Below are 24,551 nucleotides of genomic sequence, written 5' to 3' on the forward strand. Positions count from 1 at the left end.
GCAGTTGCCCACGAAGTGCTGGGCAACTGAGGGGCATCGTGGGAGCCTCGCCGGCTCTGGGGAAAAAGGTGCCAACTGTTGGAGCCACTCGGGCTCGGGAACAGGGGGGGGCGGAGCCTAGCAGGCTCGGAATGGCCAGGGGCACGTGGTGGAGCCTCTCGAGGCTCATGGGGGCAATGGCACGGTGGAGCCTCTCGGGGCTCAGGGGCTGACATATAGATGGAGCCTCTCGGGGCTCAGGGGCTGACTTGTAGATGGAGCCTTCTCAGGGCTCAGGGGTTGAAGGGGCCAAAGGTGGAGCCTCGCAGGGCTCAGACCATAGGTGGGGCAGGCGGAGTCCCTCTCGGGGGACTCGGCTTCGTGGGAGGCCTCACGGGCCTCAGGGCACAACCGGGGATTCACTCGAGGGGAGGGGCGGGCACCGACAATGTGTCCCGACGCCCCTCCTCTCCATTGCTCGCCGCAGCACTCACCGGTTTTGGTGCGCCGGTCTCCTTTGCTGCGCCAGCCTTCTCCTTGTGCTCCGGGGCTCTCTCCCTCTCGGGAGCCCTGGGGGGGGGGGGTCAGCAGCTTCACGGGGGTATCGCAGGAGCGCGGAGTGGGCTCCCGCCGCTCCTGCTTCGTCGTCCTTCTTCGGCCGGCCTCTCTCCTTCTCTTGGGCCGGCAGCCAATCACGGCGTGGCCTGGGGGATGACGCTAGGGGGGAATCCCGGGCCGGCAGCCAATACCAGCGCGGCCCGGGGGTGACATCACTAGGGTCCCGGGCGGCGGCGGTGAACTCGGGGGGGGAAATCGACGAGGAGTGGGCTCCCTCGTAAGGCACAAGGGCAGGGAATAAAGCGAGGTAGGCACTCGCTGGGGGTGTCGAACCTTTGTAGCACGGGGCAGACACCGGGTGAGCACCGGCTTGTTGAATATAGCGCTTCCAGCGCTCGTGCAGGAGTGAAGCGCCCCAAAGCAGTAGAGGACAGGGAACAAAGTTAGGAGAGCCTGCAGTTTACAGCGCCGAGACGCCTCCGGGCATTTGTTCGCGCTATACTAAATGTTAAAATAAAAATAAAAATAAAATAAATAAATAAACAGCACTTCCAGGTGCTCGGCAGAAGGGACAGCGCTTCCCAAGCGCTAGATGCAGGATAACAAAGTCCATAGGTAGTCCAGGACCTCAGGGGGGGGCCAGCAGCGCCAAGAAGGGGAAAGGGCCATCCTCAGTCCAGGAGTAGGGCAGGGCCCAGGGAGGCACGCCAACCCTGAGCCCCAGCAGCAGCAGCTCCTGGTAGATTCAAGTTGAGAACAAGAACAAGTCCAGAGTGTCACAGCACCCTTTTTATACACACATTCTTGGTCTGAAGGGGCAGGCAGGGGGAGAACCAGCTGGAACTGGTTATGGGGGATTCTTTACACTGGCCAGGCTAGGAACATCAGCCGCACCCCAGGGGGTGGAGCCAGCATTGTCTGGGGAAAACCCAGCCTCATTCATGACACTCAAACCAGACAGTCAATCCACAAGCAGACCCAGGCTCACTCCTCCCCTCACATCAGCATGCTAAACACTCCATTCACCACCGGGCCAGACCCTCCCAGATCCTGGGAGCCAGGCTCACCAGCCAGCCTCGGCCAATCATACGCCAGGCACATATTCCACAATTATGCCAACTTCCAAAAGGGGGACTTCTACACTAGACACACTCATACCTCATATACCGTTGCGCAGCATTCAATCTCACGAGTTCATACATACCAGACTTGACCCTGCACACCCTACGCATCGGGAACTACCGAGGACTCATCCATTCCCCATGTATTCCTACGGAAGGGTAGGTCGCTCTCTCTTCACACTCACTCAGAGGGGGAATCACCATCCCCAGGTTACATATACCATATAAACTTCAGGGGCGGACCTGCCAGACGGGCCACCTCCAACAGCAATCCGGACTTGGATAGATCGCCCCCCCCCCCCCCCCCCCCGGAGGCCGGCGGCAGCTGCGAGAATGCTAGATGGTGTTATTGTCTGTATGGACCTATGTGTTGTGTGGCGACGACAGGGGAGGATACACACACTACTCAGTGTATCATAATATACACTAGGCCTGGGCGGTAAATTCCGTTCCGCTAGCGGAACTTGGGTAATTTTGCGTACCGCGGAGAACGTGAAATTGCCCAAAATTCTGCATTCCGCGACTTCGCAAAATTTGCTTGTGTTCTCAAAATGCGTGTTCGAGAGATATTTCCCCCCGAGCACGCAAACAGCGATTGCGAACAGTTAAAAAGCATCATGGACAAGCAATTCCGCGTGTTCGCATTGATTTGTTACCGTTTCGCAAAGATTTGCGTAATGCTATTACGCAAATTCCACCGACTCCTAATATACACACGCAAATAGATTACTGGCTGGCATCCTCTCCGTTAATAGACCAGGTCCGGCAGTGTGTGATTCTGCCGCACATACTTTCTGATCACTCCCCGCTGTTGCTAGTTCTAACCGCACCGAGGAAGACTTTGCCGCCGTTTACGTGGTGATTTCCCCCTTACTCAGTGCTAGACCAGCTGTTTAGGGAGGACATGGTGGAGGCCATAGAGCCTTTTTTATACAAATCTTGGCTCTGTAGACGACTTCCAGACCTTTGGGAAACGTTAAAGTATATTTTAAGGGCATCGCGATGGCCAAACATGTGGGCGTGCTAAAGGCCATACGGAAGAGGTTATCGGACCTAGAATGCAAGTTGAAAGCCCTAGAGCAGCAGCAGGTTGCCGGGGGGTGGGGGGGAGGGGAGTGGCTATAGATTCGGAGATTAATGAGTTGCTCTAGGAATACCATGAGTTTGCAGATAGTGGTGAAGCATATGGGCAAAAATGCAACGGCTAGGTCCTATGGGGAAGGGGACAGGCCGGGTTCAGTATTGGCCTGGATGATGAAGGAAAGACATGGTAAGGCACAGATCTCTGAGATTAGGACTGCGGATGGGGTGCTTCTGTCTGAGGCGATGGAAATCGGGGAGCGGTTTAAACAGTTCTACTCAGATCTCTACAAGTCTCGGTCCGAGGGTGTGGACGACCAAATAGCGGATTACCTGGAACATATACAATTGCCATTCCTTTTTAACACGTATGGGGAGCTCCTAATGCACCCCATAGAGAAGGAAGAGATCACTGAAGCATTGGCGGGAATGAGAGCCAGCAGTGCCCCAGGGACAGACGGTCTAACTGTACCATTTTACAAAACCTTTATTGATTTGCTTCTCCCCCATCTGACTACCTTGTTTGACGATATGTGTGTCACGGGCACAATGCAGTGGACGATGAGAGATGCCCTTTTGGTTGCCATCCCCAAACCAGGAAAATCACCTGAGCAGTGCAGCTCGTACCGCCCTCTCTCATTGCTTAATGTGGATACTAAGATATTCGCTAAAATATTAGCTACCAGACTAGCCCTTATGTCTAATATACTGGTTGCTCTGGAGCAGGCGGGATTTATCCCGACTAGGAACCTAACCTATAATATTCGCACAGTGTTTGGTACCATGCAGCACGTGAGACAGGAAATTAAAGTGATAGCTCTTTTCCTGGATATGGAAAAAGCCTTTGACTCTGTGGAGTGGGCGTTTATGAGGCAGATGCTGGCGAGAATGGGACTGGGAACGGTCTTTTTACAGCTCATTGGAATTTTATATTATAGACCTATGGCACGTATTCGCCAGGGTGATTTGGTCACAGGCTCATTTCCCATATCAAGGAGGACAAGACAGGGTTGTCCCCTGTCGCCACTGCTATATGCCTTAGTGGCAGAGCCCTTGGCCTGTGCGATGCGGGAGTATCATGGCAACAAGTGAATAGGTTTTCCGACGTACAGGATTGTGGTATTGCCCTATGCGGGCGATACGCTGCGTATGTTTGGGACCCCGAAAATTACCTGTTCTCAATCATCTGGGAGGTCATCCACTTTGGAGAGTTGTCGGGGTTGAGAGTTAACTGGGCAAAGTATTTGGTGTTTCCACTCACTCCCACTAGGGCGGAATTTGAGATGGAGTACCCACTGCAATGGACTACTGATTCCATTGGATAGTTAGGTATCAAGTTGCATACCGATCCCAAAATAGTCTTTAGGGAAAACTACTGCCAGGTTACTATTTTTGTTTACAAATATTCCCATAGTCTTACCGCGCTCCTTCTTCCACAGACTCGGGCAGTCCATGATAAAACTGGCTTGGGCAGGCAGGCAGGCGAGGGTACAGTGGAATATCCTTACACTACAATATCATATGGGGGGACTTGGGGCACCAGACTTCGAACTATATTATAGGGTTGCGCAGGGAGCTCAGCTTCATGCTTGGATACATGGCGAGGCGAATATACCATTTATACAGATGGAGAGACTGTTTGCGGAGCCAATCCCACTGACAGCCATGATATTTGAGCCTGTGGATTGCAGAACTGGCATCCTGGACTCTATAAACTCCACTAGGCATGCCTGGCACAGTTTATTGCAGCAGCAGGCTGGAGCACTGTTGTATTCCCTTGCCATGCCGATGGAGTGGGTGCGATGGCTGGGGCAGAGAAAAGGGCGTGGAGGTGGCCGAGGATCTCTTTCTAGACGGAGTAGTGAAGACCTGAGAGCAGGTGGTGGGGGCTGGTAGAAAAAGCACACTGCTGAGTAAATTCCAGTTTCATAGGGTGTGGGGGGCCTTGCGTGACATGCTAGGAGATGGCATGGAAGAACCTCCAGAAGTGCAGGAGCTGACTTAGGTAATTAAAACCAAGTCCCCCCGGAAGATGATCAGTTATGTACAAACTAGCCATTGCACATAGGGAAAACAGATACACAAAGGCCAGGTATGCATGGTAGCGGGATCTGCAGATACAGTTGACTCTATGTGGGCTTGCTGCTGTACGAATACTTGAAAGATCTTGCTCCATGGCAGGCATAGGCTTGTGCACTTCAAGTTCATCAATAGGACCTATTACACCCCAGAAAGACTCTGCAGGTACGGCCTACGGGAAGAGGCTATTTGCGAGAGATGTGCAGAGCCGGCTGCAGGCTTTCTTCACTTAGCTTGGCAGTGTCCGGGAATATACTCGTACTGGGTAGATATTTTTAGAGAGCTGGGGAGAGTGGTGGAGACCGACCTTGCGCTGGACCCAGCAATGTCGCTACTGGGGTACACCAAGAAACTGCCTAAGGAGATGCACAGGATGGTGGTTATGGGGCTACTGATGGCCAAGAGACACGTCGCAATGTGTTGGATGAGGGGTCCAGTTCCGACACTACGACTATGGTCACGTGATGTGATGTATTGCTACACACAGTCAGAAACTTACAGCGAATTGCTCCCGCCTAGGCACCAGACGAAGAATTTTTGGGAGCTATATACTGTGTATAGACTTAACAATACAGTGGAAACGAAGAGAGAGGTAGTGGAAGCAGACGGGGAGGTGGGGACAGGCCCTATTGAGATTGTTGGCGGAGTATAGGGGGTGTGCCGGACAGGAAACTTTACATGCACCATACGCTCTCAGGCTGCGGAACGCATTGGGTCATAACTTTGTTTGTAGCCACCAGGGACACCACGCTGAGCGACTTGTAGTATTTACACAGGATCCTAATGGTTAGTATCACCTGCCCGACACGGGTTGTTGGCATTACGGCTGTGTCACACATTTAGAGAGTGCAATCTGCACGCCCAAAGGCGATTGAAGTGTGAGAATCTATCTAGGCAGGTTTGTTTATTGATGTCATAAAGTTTTATAAATAAATAAAAATGAAAAAAATATGTCCACATTATCAATTGTTATTGGGACTAAAGGGTCAGTGATAGTCTTGTCCGAATGGATATTGTTAATGGCTACCCAATCAACAGCTAACATGAACTCCTCAAGTTTCTTTTCTACTAATACATGTTCACTATCAATAACATTGTCTTGAATATACCGAACAGGAGTGTGTCTGCCTCCTCTACAAACATTGCCAAAGTGGCCAATCTTTTTGCATTTTCAGCCTTTGTGTGCTGCAGCTGGACAATTTTTAAAATTAGATACATGAGAGTTTGAACCACATCTGAAACCTTGTATTTTACCACGAACAGACGATGCACCTCTACCACCTCTGAAGAGTGTAACTTCTAGATTTGTTCGAAGAAGTATCGGGAATGTGTGGGGTTTTAGAATAAGAATTTACAACACTAGTAGTAGGAGACGGTTAAATTTCCAATTGTTTGGCATCAATATCAGAGGTTTTGATGCTTTTAGCTATATCGATGGCTCCATCCAAAGAAGGATTTTTGCAAGACAGCAGTCTTTGTTGAATCTTTTTTAAATAGCATCTAGATACCAATTGGTCCCTAATTAGTTGTGAAGTGACGTGTTCAAAATCACAACAGCCGTCAAGAACTTTCAGGGCAGTTATAGAAGTATCAATAGACTCATTGGGACCTAGAATTCGAGTGAAAAATGAGTGTTGGTGGACTACGAGGTTAACTTTCCCCTCAAAATAAATGGATAATTTCTTTACAGCTAACTAATATTCGTCAAGATCACCCAAGTCTTGACCTAAGTAAACAGGTAAGTGATCGAAAACCTTCTGCCCCTCCACACCTAAGTAATAATACAACAAACTGCGTTTCCTTTCATGTTTGATCTTTAGACCATCAATGGCACCTAGGTAGGCTTCAAAAGATCTGTACCAAAGGCGCCATTTAAGAGGAGGTTCTCCGGGTTCTTGTAGAAAGTGTGTAGGAGGAGTAACAAATCGCATAATGCTAGTAATAAAAATATAAAAAGTTGAAGAAGAAGAATTAGAGGAGAAAGAAAGAAAGGAAAGAGAAAAAAAAAATTATAGAGACAAAGTGAGACACTGCAAGATGTTGATCACAAATATGTGTACCAATGCGCAAGTGCACAGTACCTTAAATAACAGCAATGCTTTGGCAGTAAGATGCTGAAGAGTAGAAGAGAGAAAAAAAAATCATCCCAAGCTTGTCACCAATTTTTAAGTGGGTTCACTTTGTTGATTGAAGCAGTACGTGGAATGAAGAGATCAGCCTGTAGTACTCTTGTATCTTGAAGAGGTTTATTGAGTAAAAAGGTACAAGTTAAGTGCAGGAGATGTGAGGGCTAAGGATGGCTGCAGCAACTGACACAGCAGTGTTCCAGACCATCGCCCAAGCATTCTAAAGAAATAAGACATAGAATACAAGCACAAGTGAAACTGAGGATTCTACAAATAATATATAAAACAGGGGCACAAGCAAAAGATGACTAAGAAGAATGAAATCACAACAATACGTTGGAGAAGTTGTGCGGTTCTGTGCTCTTCCGTCTGGTACATTAAAACAAGAAGATCAGTGTAAAAATGATAATGACAAAGTAACATGTTTCATGTTGAAAACAGTTCGGACATTAGAGGAGCTCAGAGAGCTTCAGAATGAGGCACCAGAAGAAGAAGAAAAGAAAACGTGGGAAGCAGCAGATTGTACAAAAATCTTGAATCAGGCTTCTCCAACTAATAGATCGTGAGCTACTAGTAGCTTCCCAGCCAGCTGTAGGGAGCGCTCCTCTTTGCGGGCAGGCCTACTAAATTAGAAGCTTCTGCTTGGTTGAAATAATATACTAGTACCAAAAGTGAGAGTGTATATTTTAGACGAAAATATGTTTATGATCAGAACTCATAAGCTGATATTTGGAGAAAAATGGCTGAATTTCCAAAATATATTTAAATCTGATATTTGAGGGGTAAATGAAGTGGTATTGGGTAGACATTCTACAAATGTTGCCATCTTGGTACCAGAGGCATGGTGCCATGGCTGTTATGTGTTACCCATGTAGAAGCATACCATATTAGCAAAGCCTTTCTAACATTACGGTGGCAACCACGCCTGATGTGCCGGGGGGGGATCACTGCTGGTAGTAACCTTGCATATGGCGACCATTAATGCAATCTTGTCAGATGTGGTCACTGTTACAAGACTAATAATAATAGTAGCTCTCGATGAGTTTCATTGAACATATGTAGCTCTTATTACAGAGAGGGTGGAAGACCCCTGACTTACATGATATCTGCATGTCGGACGAGAATAAATTAGTGTTGCCCAATTCAATGTTACACTCAAAGTCCCAACCCATGCATGGACCTATACATGTTGGGCGTGATGCCGTCGTCCGGTCCTTTAGGAAGTACTGGTTCAATCTACACTTGGCAGAATATTTGTGTTACTGGCAGTGGTTAAATGCTGGGAAGAAAACTGGTGATGGGTTACATGGGCGAGTTTGAGTGACCAATCACAATTCATGAAATAGATTTTATAGAGATACTCTGAATACATCTTAGTAACGGTGTGGATGATAAATATACATACCCATAAACCTGATCTAGAGTGGCTAGAGCAGGCGGTAAATATACTTATCCATGAATCTGAAAATGAAGTGAAGATAAGGAAAGCAAGATGACAAGTATGAGTTCCCACTTCACATTTATCAATTGATACATGAAGAAAAGGGGATTTTAGTTCCCCCCCCCCCAAAAATATATCCCACAACCTAGCACTTATCGAGAGAAATATGACGGTACATATTTAAAATTATATTTCTGAAGGTTTACCAGTCTCTGCCATGCACCTGATTTCTGTGGCCGGTCCACATGTCTGCTCCCTGGTTGGGGCAGAAGAGGAGGTGGTGGGAGTCAGCAGATACACAGACAACACAGTTGCTTTAAAAAATAATATATGAATGAGCATTTTAGAATCTAAAACAAGGTACGAAAACCTATAGAGTGTGGAAGTGTAGCATGCATGAGGGTGGTAAATGCTCTAGAGTGTGGTAGTATGGCATGCATGAGGGTGGAATGCCAGTGTATGTGTTTGGGATGGGTATAAATGCGTGCCCTCTAGAGTGTGGTAGTATGGCATGCGTCAGTGTGATAAATGCCCTAGAGTGGTAGTATGACATGCATGAGGTTGGTAAATGCTCTAGAGTGTGGTAGCATGGCATGCATGAGGGTGGTACACCAGTGTATGTGGTTGACATTGGTATAAACGAGTGCCCTCTAGTGCGTGGTAGTATGGCATCCATGAGGGTTGTACATGCTCCAGAGCGTGGTAGTATGGCATGCATGATGGTTGTACATGCTCTAGAATGTGGTAGTATTATCGCATGCATGAGGGTGGTACACCTGTGTATGTGGTTTGGATGGATATAAACCCGTGCCCTCTAGAGTGTGGTAGTATGGCATGCATGAGGGTGGTACACCTGTGTATGTGGTTGGGATGGCGTGCCCTGGCTGTCAGCCTCCTATAGTAGTTGGTGCTCCTGCTTATCCAACTAATATTCCTGAAAGGACTGTATTAAATATGGAGTACCAAGCTGTGGTTGTGAAGTGTGGGGTGTGTATATTTGGGGGGTTGCGTGTGGCATGAGTGTGGAGTAGAATTGAAGTGGTGAGTGGAGGGGCATTGTTTCTTACCTGGTCTCATCTTGGGCTTCCACAGATGAAGCTGGCCATACCCTGGCTTCGAGGGCACCTCTTTGTCCTAAAGGCTTTCACCTCTTCTTGTAAGGCTGTGACACTTGGAATCCTACTACTCGGCCAAGATTTCTAATCCGATCTGATGAATACATTCTGGGTGGAGATCTACGCTGCATTGTAGGCCAACATGTACCTGTGCAGGGAACTCCCCGCGCAGAATTCCCTTTGTGAATAGGGCCAACAGTGAGGCAAGGTCTGACCCCCTCTGAGCTGACGGTAGACTACAGCGGGGTGCTCCTTGAAATGCTCCCCTCAGTTTCCTGGTGACGTGGGCTCTGGTAAGGATCTAGCTGACCCCCCTCCCCCTCCTAGTGATCTCATCCCCTCTGAAGCTCTGCACCTTTCTCTGCAGCATCCCTGGCTAGCATTGCATGCCCAGGTGCTCCAAGATTTCCATTCTTGGCCCTATTTACTCACCTGTCAGTCACACCCACTGTTATTTGAAGTCAGCCATTCAACCAATCTCTGCTCTCAGCCCCAAAGCATGATCCTTGTTTATTTTTGTGCCTGGTGGACGCGCCGGGCACTTTACCCACACCGGGCAGATACGGCCTTCAGTGCTCTGAGTTGTGCCGGTCTATCCTCGCTTGGACCCGATCACACCTGGCACACCCCAGTGCACACAGGTATACATGAGCTCCTGGCATCCTACAGATTTGCATCTGCTGCATCTCTGTTCACATCTCAGCCTGGAGTCTCCCACACACTGGTCCCTTCCCGCTTCCTGAACAGAGAGCATTGATTCTGCACTGTTTAGCATCCAACGTCCCTATCAATGGTGGACAGGTGGAGAGGGGGGTAAAGACAACCGAAGGGAAGGGACCAACCGTGCACAGTTTCAAACTGAAATAAAAAAACTTGTATCTAGCTTACCTTATTGGCAGAAGCTCCTGTGCCCCTAAATATGATGCCAGTCATGTCTCTGTTTCTAAGTGAAGCCCTGCCCCCCCTGCATTGCCCCCTTGGCTTGCTCCCTATTGATGACTGTGATTATTGAAAGATTTCCTGAATCTAACCAGCATTTCTTTGCTACTGACAGAACAAGGTGAGAGCTGAGAAGCAGAACATAGCATCTGAGGTTAAAGACCTGCAGCAGCTCCTGAGAGACAATGACCAGACACTGCACCAGAGACTGGAGGAGATGGAGAAGACAATCACCGTGGAAGAAAATGCAAATATTGACAAACTGTCCAATCGAATCATCTCTCTCAGTGCCCTAATAACAGATATAGAGAAGAAATGCGAGAAGGAACACCCATTGGGCCTTCTGAAGGTGAGACACTGCTTGGGAGATACAATGCAGTGCAGAAGTGATATTGGGGTGGGAGTGGGTGGGTGTCATCGTCTTTTACGCCAGAAAATTGAACAGAAAGAGATAGATGGATTCTTGTTGAAAATAGAAGAAGAAACAGACTGTAGATTGAATATCAAAGAACGAAAGTTACAAAGTGAGGTGGGACACAAGCACCAAGTGCAGCCAATTATAAAAGGACGGCTTTTTTATCAAGATGGTTGACTTACTATACACCTTAAAGGCTCCATAGGATGCTTCCACTGCCTTCAGATCAATGCTAGGGAAGCAGGAGACTGTAATCATATATGTTTTCCTGGCTGTCATTTACAACACTCCTGGAAGGATGTGTTTAAGGTTATTAATCGTTCGGGTCTATGCTAATCGCTCCATTTCTCAGGTTGGCGCTATTTAGTTCCTCGTATGAGTTCTATCATTTGAGGAACTATCAATATTTTATCTCAATAGTGGTAGCCGGATCTCTGATCCTTCAGAAATGGAAATCGGATAGGATACCATCCGTACAGCAAGTAAGATGTCTAGGACGTATGTGTTCGAGGAAGCATATGCTAAACGTATGGGTGCAGGATGCAGATTTAGAGGGATATGTATAGTTCTTCTTCATTAATGGCACCAAATGAATGATGATTATGAATTCCACCCTCTCTGGTCCTTGGGAGTTAAATACAGTTTACGTTTATTACTAGGTGCAAGATGCTCAGGATTCTTTACTTCATGGTTAGTTGTAAAACATTATGTTCGAGGCATATGAGCTGCAGATGGTACACTTAGCATTAGATCGCCACCTGGTGTTGGGCTCGGATGATTGCAGGTTGTTGTCTTCTTGGAGAAGTCTTTATAGTCACGATATAGGTGACTCCTCCCTTGGACAATACTGCGCATGGGCATAGGCTCCATCCTTAGATTGTTTTTTTCCGCCACTGGGTTCGGATGAAAGTTTCTCCCCTCCGGCTAGAAAATCTTTTCCAGCAACTTCGAAGCGGAAAACTTCCACAAACTTTTTAAAAAACTACCTTCGACATCGAAGACAAGGCTTTCGACGACATAACTTCCATTCCGGTCATCGAAGTGGGCCGTTAGGCCTATCGACGCCGTGCGGCCTATACCACATGGAAAGAACTCCGTTCAAGAAATGCCCGAAATGCCAGGCAAAATTCCCGCATATCGATCATCATGAGGTTTGCAACCTCTGTCTATCGCTGGATCACAACGAGTCGACCGGCACAGCTTGTGCGTCCTTCCGATCGAAGAAGACCATCCGGGATCGGAGGGCCCGTCGACACGAAATGAGATCAGCCCCTGCGCGGGACAATATCTTCGACGACGAGGTTCCGCTCGTTCCGGAAGAAGATGACTCCCCGGATCTCCAGATCATATCAGAGGCAGAGGACTCGGACGACTCGATTCCATCACGTCAACCCGTGAGTACCTCTGCCCCTGCACCTCCTACACTGCCCAAGCCAAAGGCAAAGGTCAGCACTCCGCCGAAAGGGCCCAGTCGAGACCAAGTGCTCCCTCTTAAAGCCCAGACATCGAGCTTGGCTCCGAGGAAGACAACTACGCCTTCAGGTGCTTCGGCACCGAGCAAACCACACGTGCCGTTCCCACCACTTCCAATGGCACCGAGGCCAAAAGACTCTTCGGCACCGAAACCGAAAGACTCTTCGGCACCGAAACCGAAAGACTCTTCGGCACCGAAACAGAAAGGCTCTTCGGCGCCGAAATAGAAAGACTCTTCGGCACCGAAACCGAAAGACCCTTCGGTACCGAAATCGAAAGAAGCTTCAGCTCCAAAGCCGTCTACCTCTAAAGATAAAGATGGAAAGTCAGCTTCCACTCCGAAGACTGCCGTTCCAGTGACAATACCTGCAAGGCCGGATCCAGAGGTCCCGAAGCCCTCGGACACGCCTGTCAAACCGAAAGTAACACCTTCGGCACCAAGACCTTTGCCACAGGACACTGTAACACCTCCCAAGGCAAAACGACAAAAACAACCTCTGTCGGAACCGAAAAAATCGACGCCGAAGAAGGTTGTAGAGGAGGAGGAGGAAGAATTGTTTAGACCAGACCCTAAACAGAAGAAAATCTACATAAATCCAAAAACTGGACATGTGGGTGCTATACCTCTTAAGAAGAGACCAGCAGAAACGCCACCTACACCTGTGGTTCCTGCCAAAAAGAAGGACTGTGCAACTTCCCCTATGCACCCTCCCTCTGCTGTATCTCCTTCCTCTCCTATTCCTCCTTACATTTCACCTCACATCTCTCCTGTAGCCTCTCCTGCATCCTCAAATTCACCACAAACTGATGAGGAGTATGACATAGGTGGGGGGGAGGATCCCAATACAGACCCAGATACATATCCTTTAGATGAGGATGTCTATAACTTTCCACCTCATAATGTGCCTGATATCCCGGATCCGCAGTTATACCCATCAAAGCCCTCTCCTCCAGAGGACAGCATTGGCTTTAATCACCTCTTACACAGGGCCTCTATCTACCACAATGTTACAATGCACCCTAATGACATTGAGGAGGATTTTCTGTTGGATACTTTTGAGCCATCACACAGATCCACTCACATTCTTCCCATGATCAAAGGAGTAATTAAGCGCGCTACTGAAATATTCAAAGATCCTGTGCGTACTAGGGCACTGAATCCAAGGGTAGAAAAGAAATATAGGCCTGCACCCTCTGACCCAACCTATATTAAGGGACATCCTCCATTAGACTCTTTAGTAGTGTCCAATGCAAGAAAAAGGGCAAATTCACAGATTTCTAGGGAACCGCCCCCACCTGACAAGGAATCCAAAGTTATTGATGCGTCAGGTAAAAGGATTGCTGCACAAGCCACAAATATATGGCACATTGCCAATACACAAGCCCTTCTCTCGCGTTACGACAGGGCTCATTACGACCAATTAGAAACTCTAATGCAGCACCTCCCAGATCAGTATAAGGATCAGGCAACTGAGCTTATTCAAGAAGGCAAATTTATATCCAATGCCTCAATAAAATGTGCACTAGATGTCGCAGATACAGCTGCTAGAGCTGTAAATACGAGCGTGACATGCATGGCTACGCATTTCCGGGTTCAAACAAGAGATGCAAACCACAATTTTGAACCAGCCCTTTAACCAGAACCAGTTATTCGGTCCAAAAGTAGACACTACACTGGAGAAAATAAAAAAAGACACGGACACGGCAAAGTCAATGGGGGCCCTACAATCCACACAGAATAGAGGTTCCTTTCGTCGCTCCTTTTATAGAGGAGGCTCCAAGCACACTGGAGCAGACACAGCAACATCTTTCAAAAGACAAACACAAACCTCCTCTAATAGGGGATATTTTAGAGGAGGATATAGAGGCAATAATAACAAGGGAAGAGGACGCGGTAACAACAGCAATCGCTCCTCCTTCACAACAAAACAGTGACTTCCCTCTGCTCCCCCCAACAGCATTCCACTCCTGTGGGGGGCAGATTAACACAGTTCCCGCCTGTCTGGAACTCCATAACAAAGGACAGGTGGGTGAGACAGATTATCCAACATGGCTACTGCCTAGAACTTACAGAAACCCCCCCAAACATACCACCCAGGCAGCGTCCTATGTCTACAGATCACCTGACACTGCTTCAACAAGAAGTCTTAGCACTTCTACAAAAAGATGCTATTCAACTAGTCCCACTAGAGGAACAGGGGACGGGAGTTTACTCACTGTATTTTCTAATTTCCAAAAAGGATGGCACACTGAGACCAATTCTCGACCTCAGGCCCCTCAACCATTACATACAATCAGATCATTTTCATATGATCACTCTGCAACAAGTGCTCCCACTGCTGCAACAAGGCGATTTCCTTTCAACACGAGACTTAAAGGACGCCTACTTTCACATCCCAATACATCCTGCTCACGGGAAGTACCTACGGTTTGTAATATAAGGACAGCACTATCAGTTCAAAGTCCTTCCATTTGGTGTCACATCCGCTCCAAGAGTGTTCACGTAGTGCTTAGCAGTACATCTCAGAAGACAACAAATACACGTCTTCCCTTACCTGGACGATTGGCTCATAAAAGCCAAATCATTCCACCAATGTGTACAACACACTCAGCTGACAATTCAACTGTTGCACGACTTAAGGTTTACGATCAACTACACAAAGTCGCACCTAGAGCCTTCGCACGTGCATCAGTATCTAGGAGCTACCATAAACACATCTACAGCTCTAGCGTATCCCAGTCCAGCCAGGATACAGAGCATTCAAGCCCTAGTCTCAACTTTGCAACACCATCAGTCTCTCCAAGCAAGAGTGTTCATGAGATTAATAGGCATGATGGCATCTTGCATCTTCATAGTGCCACATGCAAGACTGCAAATGCGTCTATTACAAGAGTGTCTAGCACGACAGTGGAATCAGGCTCAAGGTCAGCTCACAGACCTGGTGTTGGTAGACAGCCGTACGCATCGCTCTCTGCAATGGTGGAACACCAAAATCTTGACAAGAGGACGGCCGTTCCTCGAGCCTGTTCCACAGATAGTGCTCACAACAAACGCATCCCTCACAGGATGGGGAGCCCATCTCTTACACCACACGACTCAAGGTCGATGGAACAGCCAACAAAAGCTGTTGCATATCAACCATCTAGATTTGCTAGCGATATTCTTAGCACTCAAAACCTTTCAACTTCAAGTACAGAACAAAGCTGTCTTAATCCAGACGGACAATATGACAGCAATGTACTATATACAAAAACAGGGGGGGACACACTCTCTGCAACTGTCCCAGCTCGCACAGAACATTTGGAGATGGGCCGTTCCTCAAGACCTATATCTGTTAGCGGAACACCTTCCAGGAGTTCACAATCAGATAGAGGATCTGTTGAGTCGGCAGTCACAACAGATTCACGAATGGGAACTGCATACACAAGTTCTTCAACCATTCTTCCAACAGTGGGGGCACCCACACATAGATAGACCTGTTTGCCACCCACGAAAATGCAAAATGCCCAGCCTTCGCCGCCAGGTTCCCACATTCAAGGTCAGAGGGCAATGCAATATGGATGAACTGGTCAGGCAGATTTGCGTACGCTTTTCCGCCTCTCCCCCTCATTCCACTTGTGGTGCGCAAGCTCAAACATCAGTCTCTCAAGCTCATTCTAGTAGCTCCCACATGGGCACGCCAGCCGTGGTTCACCACGCTATTAGATCTCTCCGTGGTTCCACATCAGAAGTTACAGCTCACACCCTCGATGTTAACACAGAACCATGGAGAAATCAGACACCCAGACCCAAACCAACTGAATTTGGCAATCTGGCTCCTGAAGTCTTAGAGTTTGGTTATCTTAACCTACCACCAGACTGCATGAATATCATTAAGGAGGGGAGAAGACCCACTACTAGAGCGTATTATGCAGCCAAATGGAAAAGATTTGCAATATATTGCAAACATAATCACATTGATCCACTGGATGCTTCCATCCAAAATATCATTTGTTACCGGTTACATCTACAAAGGTCTATTTTGGCATACTCTTCAATACGCCTACATCTTGCAGCACTTGCAGCCTATTTACAAAACAGACACTTGTCTCTTTTTTTAGGGTACCTGCAATGAAACCATTTATGGAAGGATTAAGAAGAATAATCCATCCCAGGCTGCCACCTTCTCCTGTATGGAATCTAAATTTGGTCCTTACGAGACTCATGGGACCCCCTTTTGAGCCTCTGCATAAATGTGAACTGCAATTTCTCACATGGAAAACTGCTTTCCTGGTTGCCATCACCTCTCTCAGAAGAGTAAGTGAAATACAATTGTTCACTATACAAGAACCATTTTTTGAAATACATACTAATAAAGTGGTTCTCAGATCTAATCCAAAATTTCTTCCAAAGGTTATCACACCTTTTCATTTGAACCAATCTGTAGAATTACCTGTGTTTTTCCAAAACCCAGACTCTGTAGCAGAAAGGGCCTTACACACGTTAGATGTTAAAAGAGCTCTGCTATACTACATAGATAGAACTAAATCCTTTAGAAAGACAAAACAATTGTTTGTATCTTTCTCTAATTCCACACAAAGGCAACCCTATCTCTAAGGGTGGGATTGCCAGGTGGATTGTTAAGTGCAAACAGATATGCTATCAAAAAGCTAAATGCACACTAACAGTTCCTCCTAGAGCACCCTCCACTCACAAGCTAGGAGCCTGTCTGGCTTTCTTAGGAAATATACCATTAGAGGATATATGCAAGGCAGCAACATGGTCTACACCACACACCTTCACTAAACACTATTGTGTTGATGTGCAAGTCAAGCAGCAAGCTGCAGTAGGCCAGGCTGTCCTTAGAACATTATTTCAGACTACTGCAATGGATACAGGCGACCACCGCTAGGGGAGACACTGCTGTACAATCGATGCTAAGTGTACGATCTTCATCTTATATGCCTCGAACGGAAAATGCTACTTACCAGTATGCATCTGTTCTTGGCATGTACAGCTGCAGATTCGTACACGCCCTCCCGCCTTCCCGGACCTGTATCCATTCCAGTTCTCATCTTACTTAGATGCACACGCATGGACATCCTTTCTCTTTACTTCTACTAACTCCATCATTTCCCATCATGGCGAAAAACAATCTAAGGATGGAGCCGATGCCCATTTGCAGTATTGTCCAAGGGAGGAGTCACCTATATCGTGACTACAAAGACTTCTCCAAGAAGACAACAACCTGCTATCATCCGAGCCCAACACCAGGTGGCGATCTAATGCTAAGTGTACGAATCTGCAGCTCTACATGCCAAGAACAGATGCATACTGGTAAGTAGCATTTTCCTTCTTTAAGTTAATGCTATTAACAATTACGCAAGGTCATGGGAAATCTATATTTTGCGTTCCTGTTCAGAGTGAAATGGGAAAACTGTAGGGTATGTTGAATGGTCAAAAAGGCGCTTTGCACTTTTTTTGGTACTTTTTCTTGGTAGTTGCAGTATTGTATTCTACATTTTTTTACTGTTTGGCTGCTTTTCGAGATGAGATTGTATGGCTGCAAAACTGCACTTTCCACTTTCCACTTTTCTGTACGTTGCACTCTGAATTATCATTATTGCAATTTTGCATTTATTAAATTCCAGCTGCTACTTGAGGTGAGAGTAGAGATGCTTCCAATCTACTCATTCTTGTAGCTTGATGTCAAGAAACAAGTGTCAAAATATGAAAATAATAGGGTGTGATGAATGGTTGAAAAATTTCACTTTATATTCAGTACATGTCATGACGCACTATTTGGGAAATATTTGTATTGCATTTTTTGCACTCCGTATATTTTTGCTGCTATTGGAGATGTTTTTCGTCCGAAATATCTTGCATTATGTTTTCTCTTTTTGCTTTGTTTGATGTGGTGTTGTATGAATTGTCCTGTTTTTTTACCCACTCAAATAAAAATTGTTCGAAAAAAAGAAGTGATATTGGGGCAAAGGTATTCCCTGCTGTACATTATATGTTGTGTTATATGAATTTGTATATAGCGCAAATCACCAACCGGTCTCTAAGTGCTTCTAGAGAAAAGTGAGCAAGTCACTAGAGTAGAAATGTCTGGCAGCAGCGGATGCAGAGGTTACGCAGTTGTTAGTGCCTCTCTGAATAGAAAAGTCTTTAAGAGTTTCCTAAAGATAAGCAAAGCCGGTTTCTTTCACAAGTACTCCGGCAGACCTGCGGGAGGAGGACAGAAAACGCTCTACCCACTTTGGTTTTAGAGGTGTACCTGGGTGGAGCTAACCTACAAGCCTCAGATGATCGTAGAACCCGACCGGGAACATACTTCGTCAAGCAATCTTTTATATATTTAGGTGCCTCACCATAAATTGCCTTGTGAGCAATACAGAGGCCCTTAACCCCTTCACTGCGGCGGCTATTCTGCCGCAGTGCTAAGGGGGCGGGGCGGAAGAGTGGCGGGCGCATGCTGGTGATGGAACCGCTCCGTCACCAGCGTCGGTTGCGCTGCTCTTATGACGGAGCGGTTCCGTCATGGCCCAGCCCGCTCAATAGAACGCTCAGCGCAGGCGCGGAATTCGCGCCGTGCATGAGCGACGGGCGGGCCTTTACGGAACCGCTCCGTCATCAGCACAGCGCCACCGCAGCTGATGACGGAGAGGTTCCGTCATCAGCATACAAGGGGTTAAACTGCACTTGCTGTTTAATAGGCAACCAGTGCAATTTATGTAGCAGAGGGGTGGTTCATGACTTCCTAGGGAGTCCAAAAATGAGCCTAGCCGCATCATTCTGTACAACCTGCAGTCTCCTAAGGAGCTTTTGGGGAAGGCTAAGGTAGAGGGCATTCCCATAGTCCAGCCTGGAGATGACAGTGGCGGAATCGATTGACTGCAGTGAGGATGTTGATAGGCGAGGAGCAAGTTTCGTAGCTGACTAAGTACACCCGTGCAGGTTCCCACAACAGTGGAAACCTGACAAGATATAGACAGTTCAGAATCGATTATCAGCCCCAGTCTTTTTACCACCGGGACTGGTGCTGGGACTAATCCTAGTTCTGAGGGTCAAAAAAAGATCACACTATAGGCTATTACTTGTTGGAATGACAAGCACTTCGGTTTTATCCAGATTTATTTTTAAAGAATTGGCTGTCATCCAATTTACAGTGAACCTGAGCAGGTTTTTTACTGACTCCTGAGCCAGACAGGAATTATTAAGCTAGACAAGAAGTTGAGTATCATCTGCATAATTAAAGACCTGACAATCCATAAGAATATTGCAAGTCACCGAGGAGACCCGTGAACATCTAGAGGAACAAGGCCAAAAGCAGAGTATGAGGTCATGAACTCCATGACAGACTCTGCCATATGCCCCATTCAAAACATCCCACGCTGTACCGGGTCATGACTCGGTTCAGACTATGGTTATTGTTGTTATTGTTACTACATTCGCCTCATCAGCTTGTGTTCTTGTGTTGTGAGAAGTTCCAAGAGGTATGAGAGTGCAACTCTGCTGAGCCTTGTGTCTGCACAGGCGGTGAAGAGCACTTCAAGCAAACACTCTCTCCTGCCCTTGAACCCACTCACTTGTGTCTCCACTGGGCTCCTCAGCTGCTGCAACTTTCAGACAAGTCAGATCACATGACCAAAGATTTCCAGTTTTTGTGACGGATTGCATCTTTCCTATCCGATCACTGCACCTCCCACCTCACTCATCAACACCTACAGTATTGAGATACTTAGTCCTACAATATCTACCTCCCCCCACTGACTGGCATCGCACTGCCGGCTGGTCTGAGGGTGATATCCTGTGCAGGTGGCGCCCCGTTTATTTTCTCCCCTTAGGCGGTGACCCACGAGCTTCTGGGAGTGTTAGATCCCGTCTCAGCCAATCCAATCTGGGTAAAGTGCACTTCTGGTTCAAGGCGCTGGGGCACCTCTGGGTATCTGTGCACTTTACAAGTGTATTTATTAATTCATGTATTCATTGTTACGGAGTACAAGGGACGTGGCATCCATTGGCGTGGGCAGTGCTGAGGCTGTATCCCTGCAATCCATCATTAATGAAAGCACCCGGAGCCGGGTCCTTCCCCCTTGAATCCATTTTACCCAAGATGGCTTCCACGCTTGACGTTGGTGCTGTCTGGCAGTATGAATGACGACAGTGGCGACGCTCACTGTTCGGCCCTTACAATGGAGACGTAATTCGTCATTTATCAGACAAGAGCGACAGCAGATCACCCGAAGGTGAACTATGAGAAGCTGCACAGAGTTCCAGCTCAGAGTCACCCTGAAGCAGCGGGAAAGGAAAGTCCGTGTTTCTGTGGTCGGATAATTGGAAGATAATGATGCTACTGTTGTGAACTCTGCGCTTTGTATGCCAGGCTCTCCGCATTCCTTCATAACATGTCTGAATAATTAGAAACGTCAGTGTCTGCGCGCGCCATCATTGTTTTCATTATGTAAAGCAAAGTCACAACCAAGACGAGGTGTTTTTCATCAAATGCACTGATCCCATCTTGCAAGAATGCCTGCAGCTTGTAGGTCAGAGAGGGATCGTCGCAGACAAGGCCGTGGGCAGAAGCGCCCACGATAAGGTGGCATCAGAGCCACCTGTTCATGCTCCAGGGCTGGGCGCGCGCCACAGGAGCTCGCTGGCTTGCCATCTCCGAGCGACACAACAGATCCTGTGTTTTGAAAACAAGGTATGCTTTGCGCCCATCTCTGAACCTCAGAATGAGGCTTATTATTCACTGGTTCAGCTAGCTCTAGCATAGCGCCTAGTACTAGCAGCATGACGGTGTTAGCACTATAGAACTCTGTAACCATGCTAGGGTTGTTCCTGCTGTTCTCGATATCCAAAGCCTGCGTTGCTGCATCATCGTTTATATTCTTTGTGGTTTCCATTCTAATTGCATGCACTGGACTGGGATTTCAGGATCAACATTTTAAAACCACTTTCTAGTTTCTTAGTGCTGATTTGACTGTGTTATTAATAAATGAAAGCGGGTTTGGAGTCCCACTATTGTCCCTGACCTCCTGTCATGTGACTGATCGTTACCAAGATTCTAAGCAATGGTGTTCAGTGGGTTGTGCATGGGTTGCAGTTCAATTGAATTTTTGATTCTGGTTGCCACATTGACCAAGGGCCTAATTATGAGTTTAGCGGTCCATCCGGTCGTGGTGCGGGCGCCGGCATTCCTGGCACCGCCACACCGGCGTTCCGACTGCCCTAATATGAGTTTGAGGTCAGACCGCCAAAGGACCGATGCAACCGCCAAGGATCCATGACGCCTCGTCAGTGTTGCATCGGTGTGAGGCCGCAATATGCCGGTGATGCCGCTGCAGCACCGCCAAGCATATTACAAGTTTCCTCATATCCACCCCTTTCATGGCAGTGAGCCCGCCATCTAAAGGGTCGTGGTGAGGAACCTCAGGGGGCCATACAGGGCCCCCTGTTGCCCCAGTACACGCATGCAGGGGGCACATGTTGTGCCCCCTGTCTGCATCCAACATCAGTTTCTGCACGGCATGCACTTCGCAGTTGATGCCGTGCAGGAGCGTGCTTTGGCGCTCTCATTGTGGTACCTTTCTAAGGCTCAGATATGAGGCTTTGAAAGGCACCGCCGTGGACCGCCAAAGCCCCGCCCGCCAGACCTGGAGAAAACTCCTAATCTGGTGGGCAGTCGGCGGTTAGGTTTGGCAATGCAGGAGCGGGGCGCTGGCATGGCGGCCCGCTCCCACAACGCCGAACACGTATCCAGGCTCTAAGTCCTTATTTCAGTTCAGTTCAATTCCTTTATTGCGGTTCACAGGATCATAAAACTACACAGAATCGATCACAAATAAATACATAGTGATAAAAGAAGAATAAAAACCATTAACTCCAGGTCGATATTGATATAAAATACAAAATTCTAAAATCAACCCGATTCAAGAGAGCACAGGACTTCTATACAGTACAATATTTTAGATAAAACCTGCCAATAATAACCCACTAGGTGATTTAAATCACTTTGGATTACTTGTCATTAGAGAAAGGGATCCCTTGTTAGCTACCACCCCCCTCCCTCTAGGACTGGTTCCTATTGGACAAAAACCTCCAGAAGAACCTTTACCCATGATCTAAATTGGTTTGCCATGCGAACCATGGTGGCTTGGGATGGGGACTAATCCATAAGCCTCAAATGTTGTCTAGTGTTCCTTTACCTAAAATGTAAAGTTCTCAGATAATTTTTTTTTTAAGTCTCTCAAACCTTAGAATAAATAATAGATCCTCGTTTATTCCACACTGGTAAAAATAAACTATACTAACAGGAAGTTATAATATATGCAATTTAATATCGATGATAATGATAATATCCACGTACAATTCACAAAGCTATCTAATAGGCGCAAGTCACTAATGCCCAAAATCATCCCTGCCAGACTAGGGTGGACATCACGCAAACCTTTTTCGAATCAGATTGAAAACCGGTATCTAGATACTGCTAGAACAGTAGTCTGGAGAATATTTGTTATTACATTTCTAAATGCCTTATGGCAACGTGAAGCCTCCATATTCCTACCAAGTTGAATTACCCATTTGGACCTTATTTTCTTGTAGGCAGGGCAAAACGGTTATATCTGGACCTCTGTTTCCTCATCTTTGCCACAAGAAGGGCAGGTTGACAATAGACCACTGCCCCAGGGGATGCATGCAGGTGGGCACAGTCCATGCCGTGCAGGAACGTGCTTTGGCGCTCCCATTGTGGTGCCTTTTTATGGCTCAGATATGAGCCTTTGAAAGGCACCGCCATGGGACCACCAAAGCACCGCCCGCACCAGGAGAAAACTCCTAATCTGGCGGGCAGTCGGCGGTCGAGCTTGGCGGTGTGGGAGCGGGGCAGTGGTTGGGCCGGCACGTTCCCACACCCCCGAACACATAGTCAGGCCCGAAGTCCTTATTTCCAGGGGTTCGGAAAGCCAAACCCTGGAACTTTAGGCGGGCCTAGAGAAGGCAACACAACCACGGTGCAATCCATAATAAAGGCCTGGAAAAAAAGCTGTGATGCACAGCTGATAGCTTAATTGGGACAACAATTTATCAGGAAAAAAAAGTGCCCAAATTGATTGTCCCATATTTACCATCCAAGAGGACTCCGGAACAGGCCCGTTGTAGGGGGTGGGCCGGGTAGGCCAGGCCGACCCAAATATGAGCCTGGCCATGGCAGTGACGTCTCGAAGGCCAGTAGCAAATGTCCACTTTACTTTAAAACGTTCTTCCGAAGGTTGTTTTTCCTCCTAGGAGTTGCGTGGTTGGGCCTGGGCTCTCACAGGCACCCTCAATCATGCATTGCCTTTTAGAACGGTGGGCTGTGTCCTCGCCCACTCGTGCAGGTACAATTGGGTTACAGGAAGGGGACAAAGCCATTCTTTGGCATCGGGCTACCTTAACTGTAACCTTAGCAGTTCTTCTGCCTGGATATTTCCTTTTCTATTCCACACTGGAGAAAAAAGTTTGTTTATCCTGATTCACCTTTCATGGCCCTGCAGCTGCGTATTCGTATTCGTATTATACCGTTCATAGGTCACTGTCCCATGATAGGACTGTAACTTCTGAACTGCAACTAACACAAGAATCTCTGTGACCAAGTCAGTAACCCACTGAGCTATCCATATAAAATGCAGTGTATCTGCATTTCAGAACTACCAACAGACAAAGGATTGCTCTCCAGCAGAATCATTAATCACCAGAGTATTCTGGACAATTTGTTTTTTATAATTCTTTTTATTAAACATACATCGGTTCAAATAGACACTACAGAGGGTCCGCAAAGATGTACAGTGCAATAATCACAGGAGGTAAAACTTTAATCATTACATACTAGTGGAACGTCACGGGGTAAGGGGGTCATCCTGTACAGCACATCTTGGTGGTACACAGGGCTCTCCACGATAGGCATTCCAGGGACCCCATACACGGACCACTTCTTGGGCATTCCCGTGCCAGGTTAACTGTCTTCTCTCTGAACATACACCAGTCCAGGTTTCTTTCCCAGGCTTCTAGTGTAGGAGGGTGATCTGCTCCCCATAGTTGAGCAATATCTCTCTTTGCTAGCATGAACCCTAGAGTAGCCCACTGTGTCTGGTGCGTGTTTAAGTCTGTGGGTTTCCAGATGTTAAAAAGGCATTGTCGCACCTCCGGGAGGAGGCGTACCCGCAACACCGTGTTGATAATGCCATGTATCTTAAGCCAGA

The 24,551-nt window shown here is 47.3% G+C and overlaps 1 protein-coding gene across 1 annotated transcript in view; it reads left to right on the forward strand.

Annotated features, from left to right (window-relative positions):
• The window catches only part of LOC144827032 (E3 ubiquitin-protein ligase TRIM39-like), a 230,620-nt gene that overhangs the window by 59,288 nt on the left and 146,781 nt on the right, over positions 1-24,551 (forward strand). Inside the window, exon 3 of the mRNA XM_078685498.1 lies at positions 10,554-10,787. Within this exon, the coding sequence (XP_078541624.1) occupies positions 10,554-10,787 (234 nt within the window). The remainder of the gene's footprint in view (positions 1-10,553; positions 10,788-24,551) is intronic.

Source organism: Lissotriton helveticus, chromosome 4_1 (genome assembly GCF_964261635.1).
Source record: "Lissotriton helveticus chromosome 4_1, aLisHel1.1, whole genome shotgun sequence".
Lineage (NCBI taxonomy): Eukaryota > Metazoa > Chordata > Amphibia > Caudata > Salamandridae > Lissotriton > Lissotriton helveticus.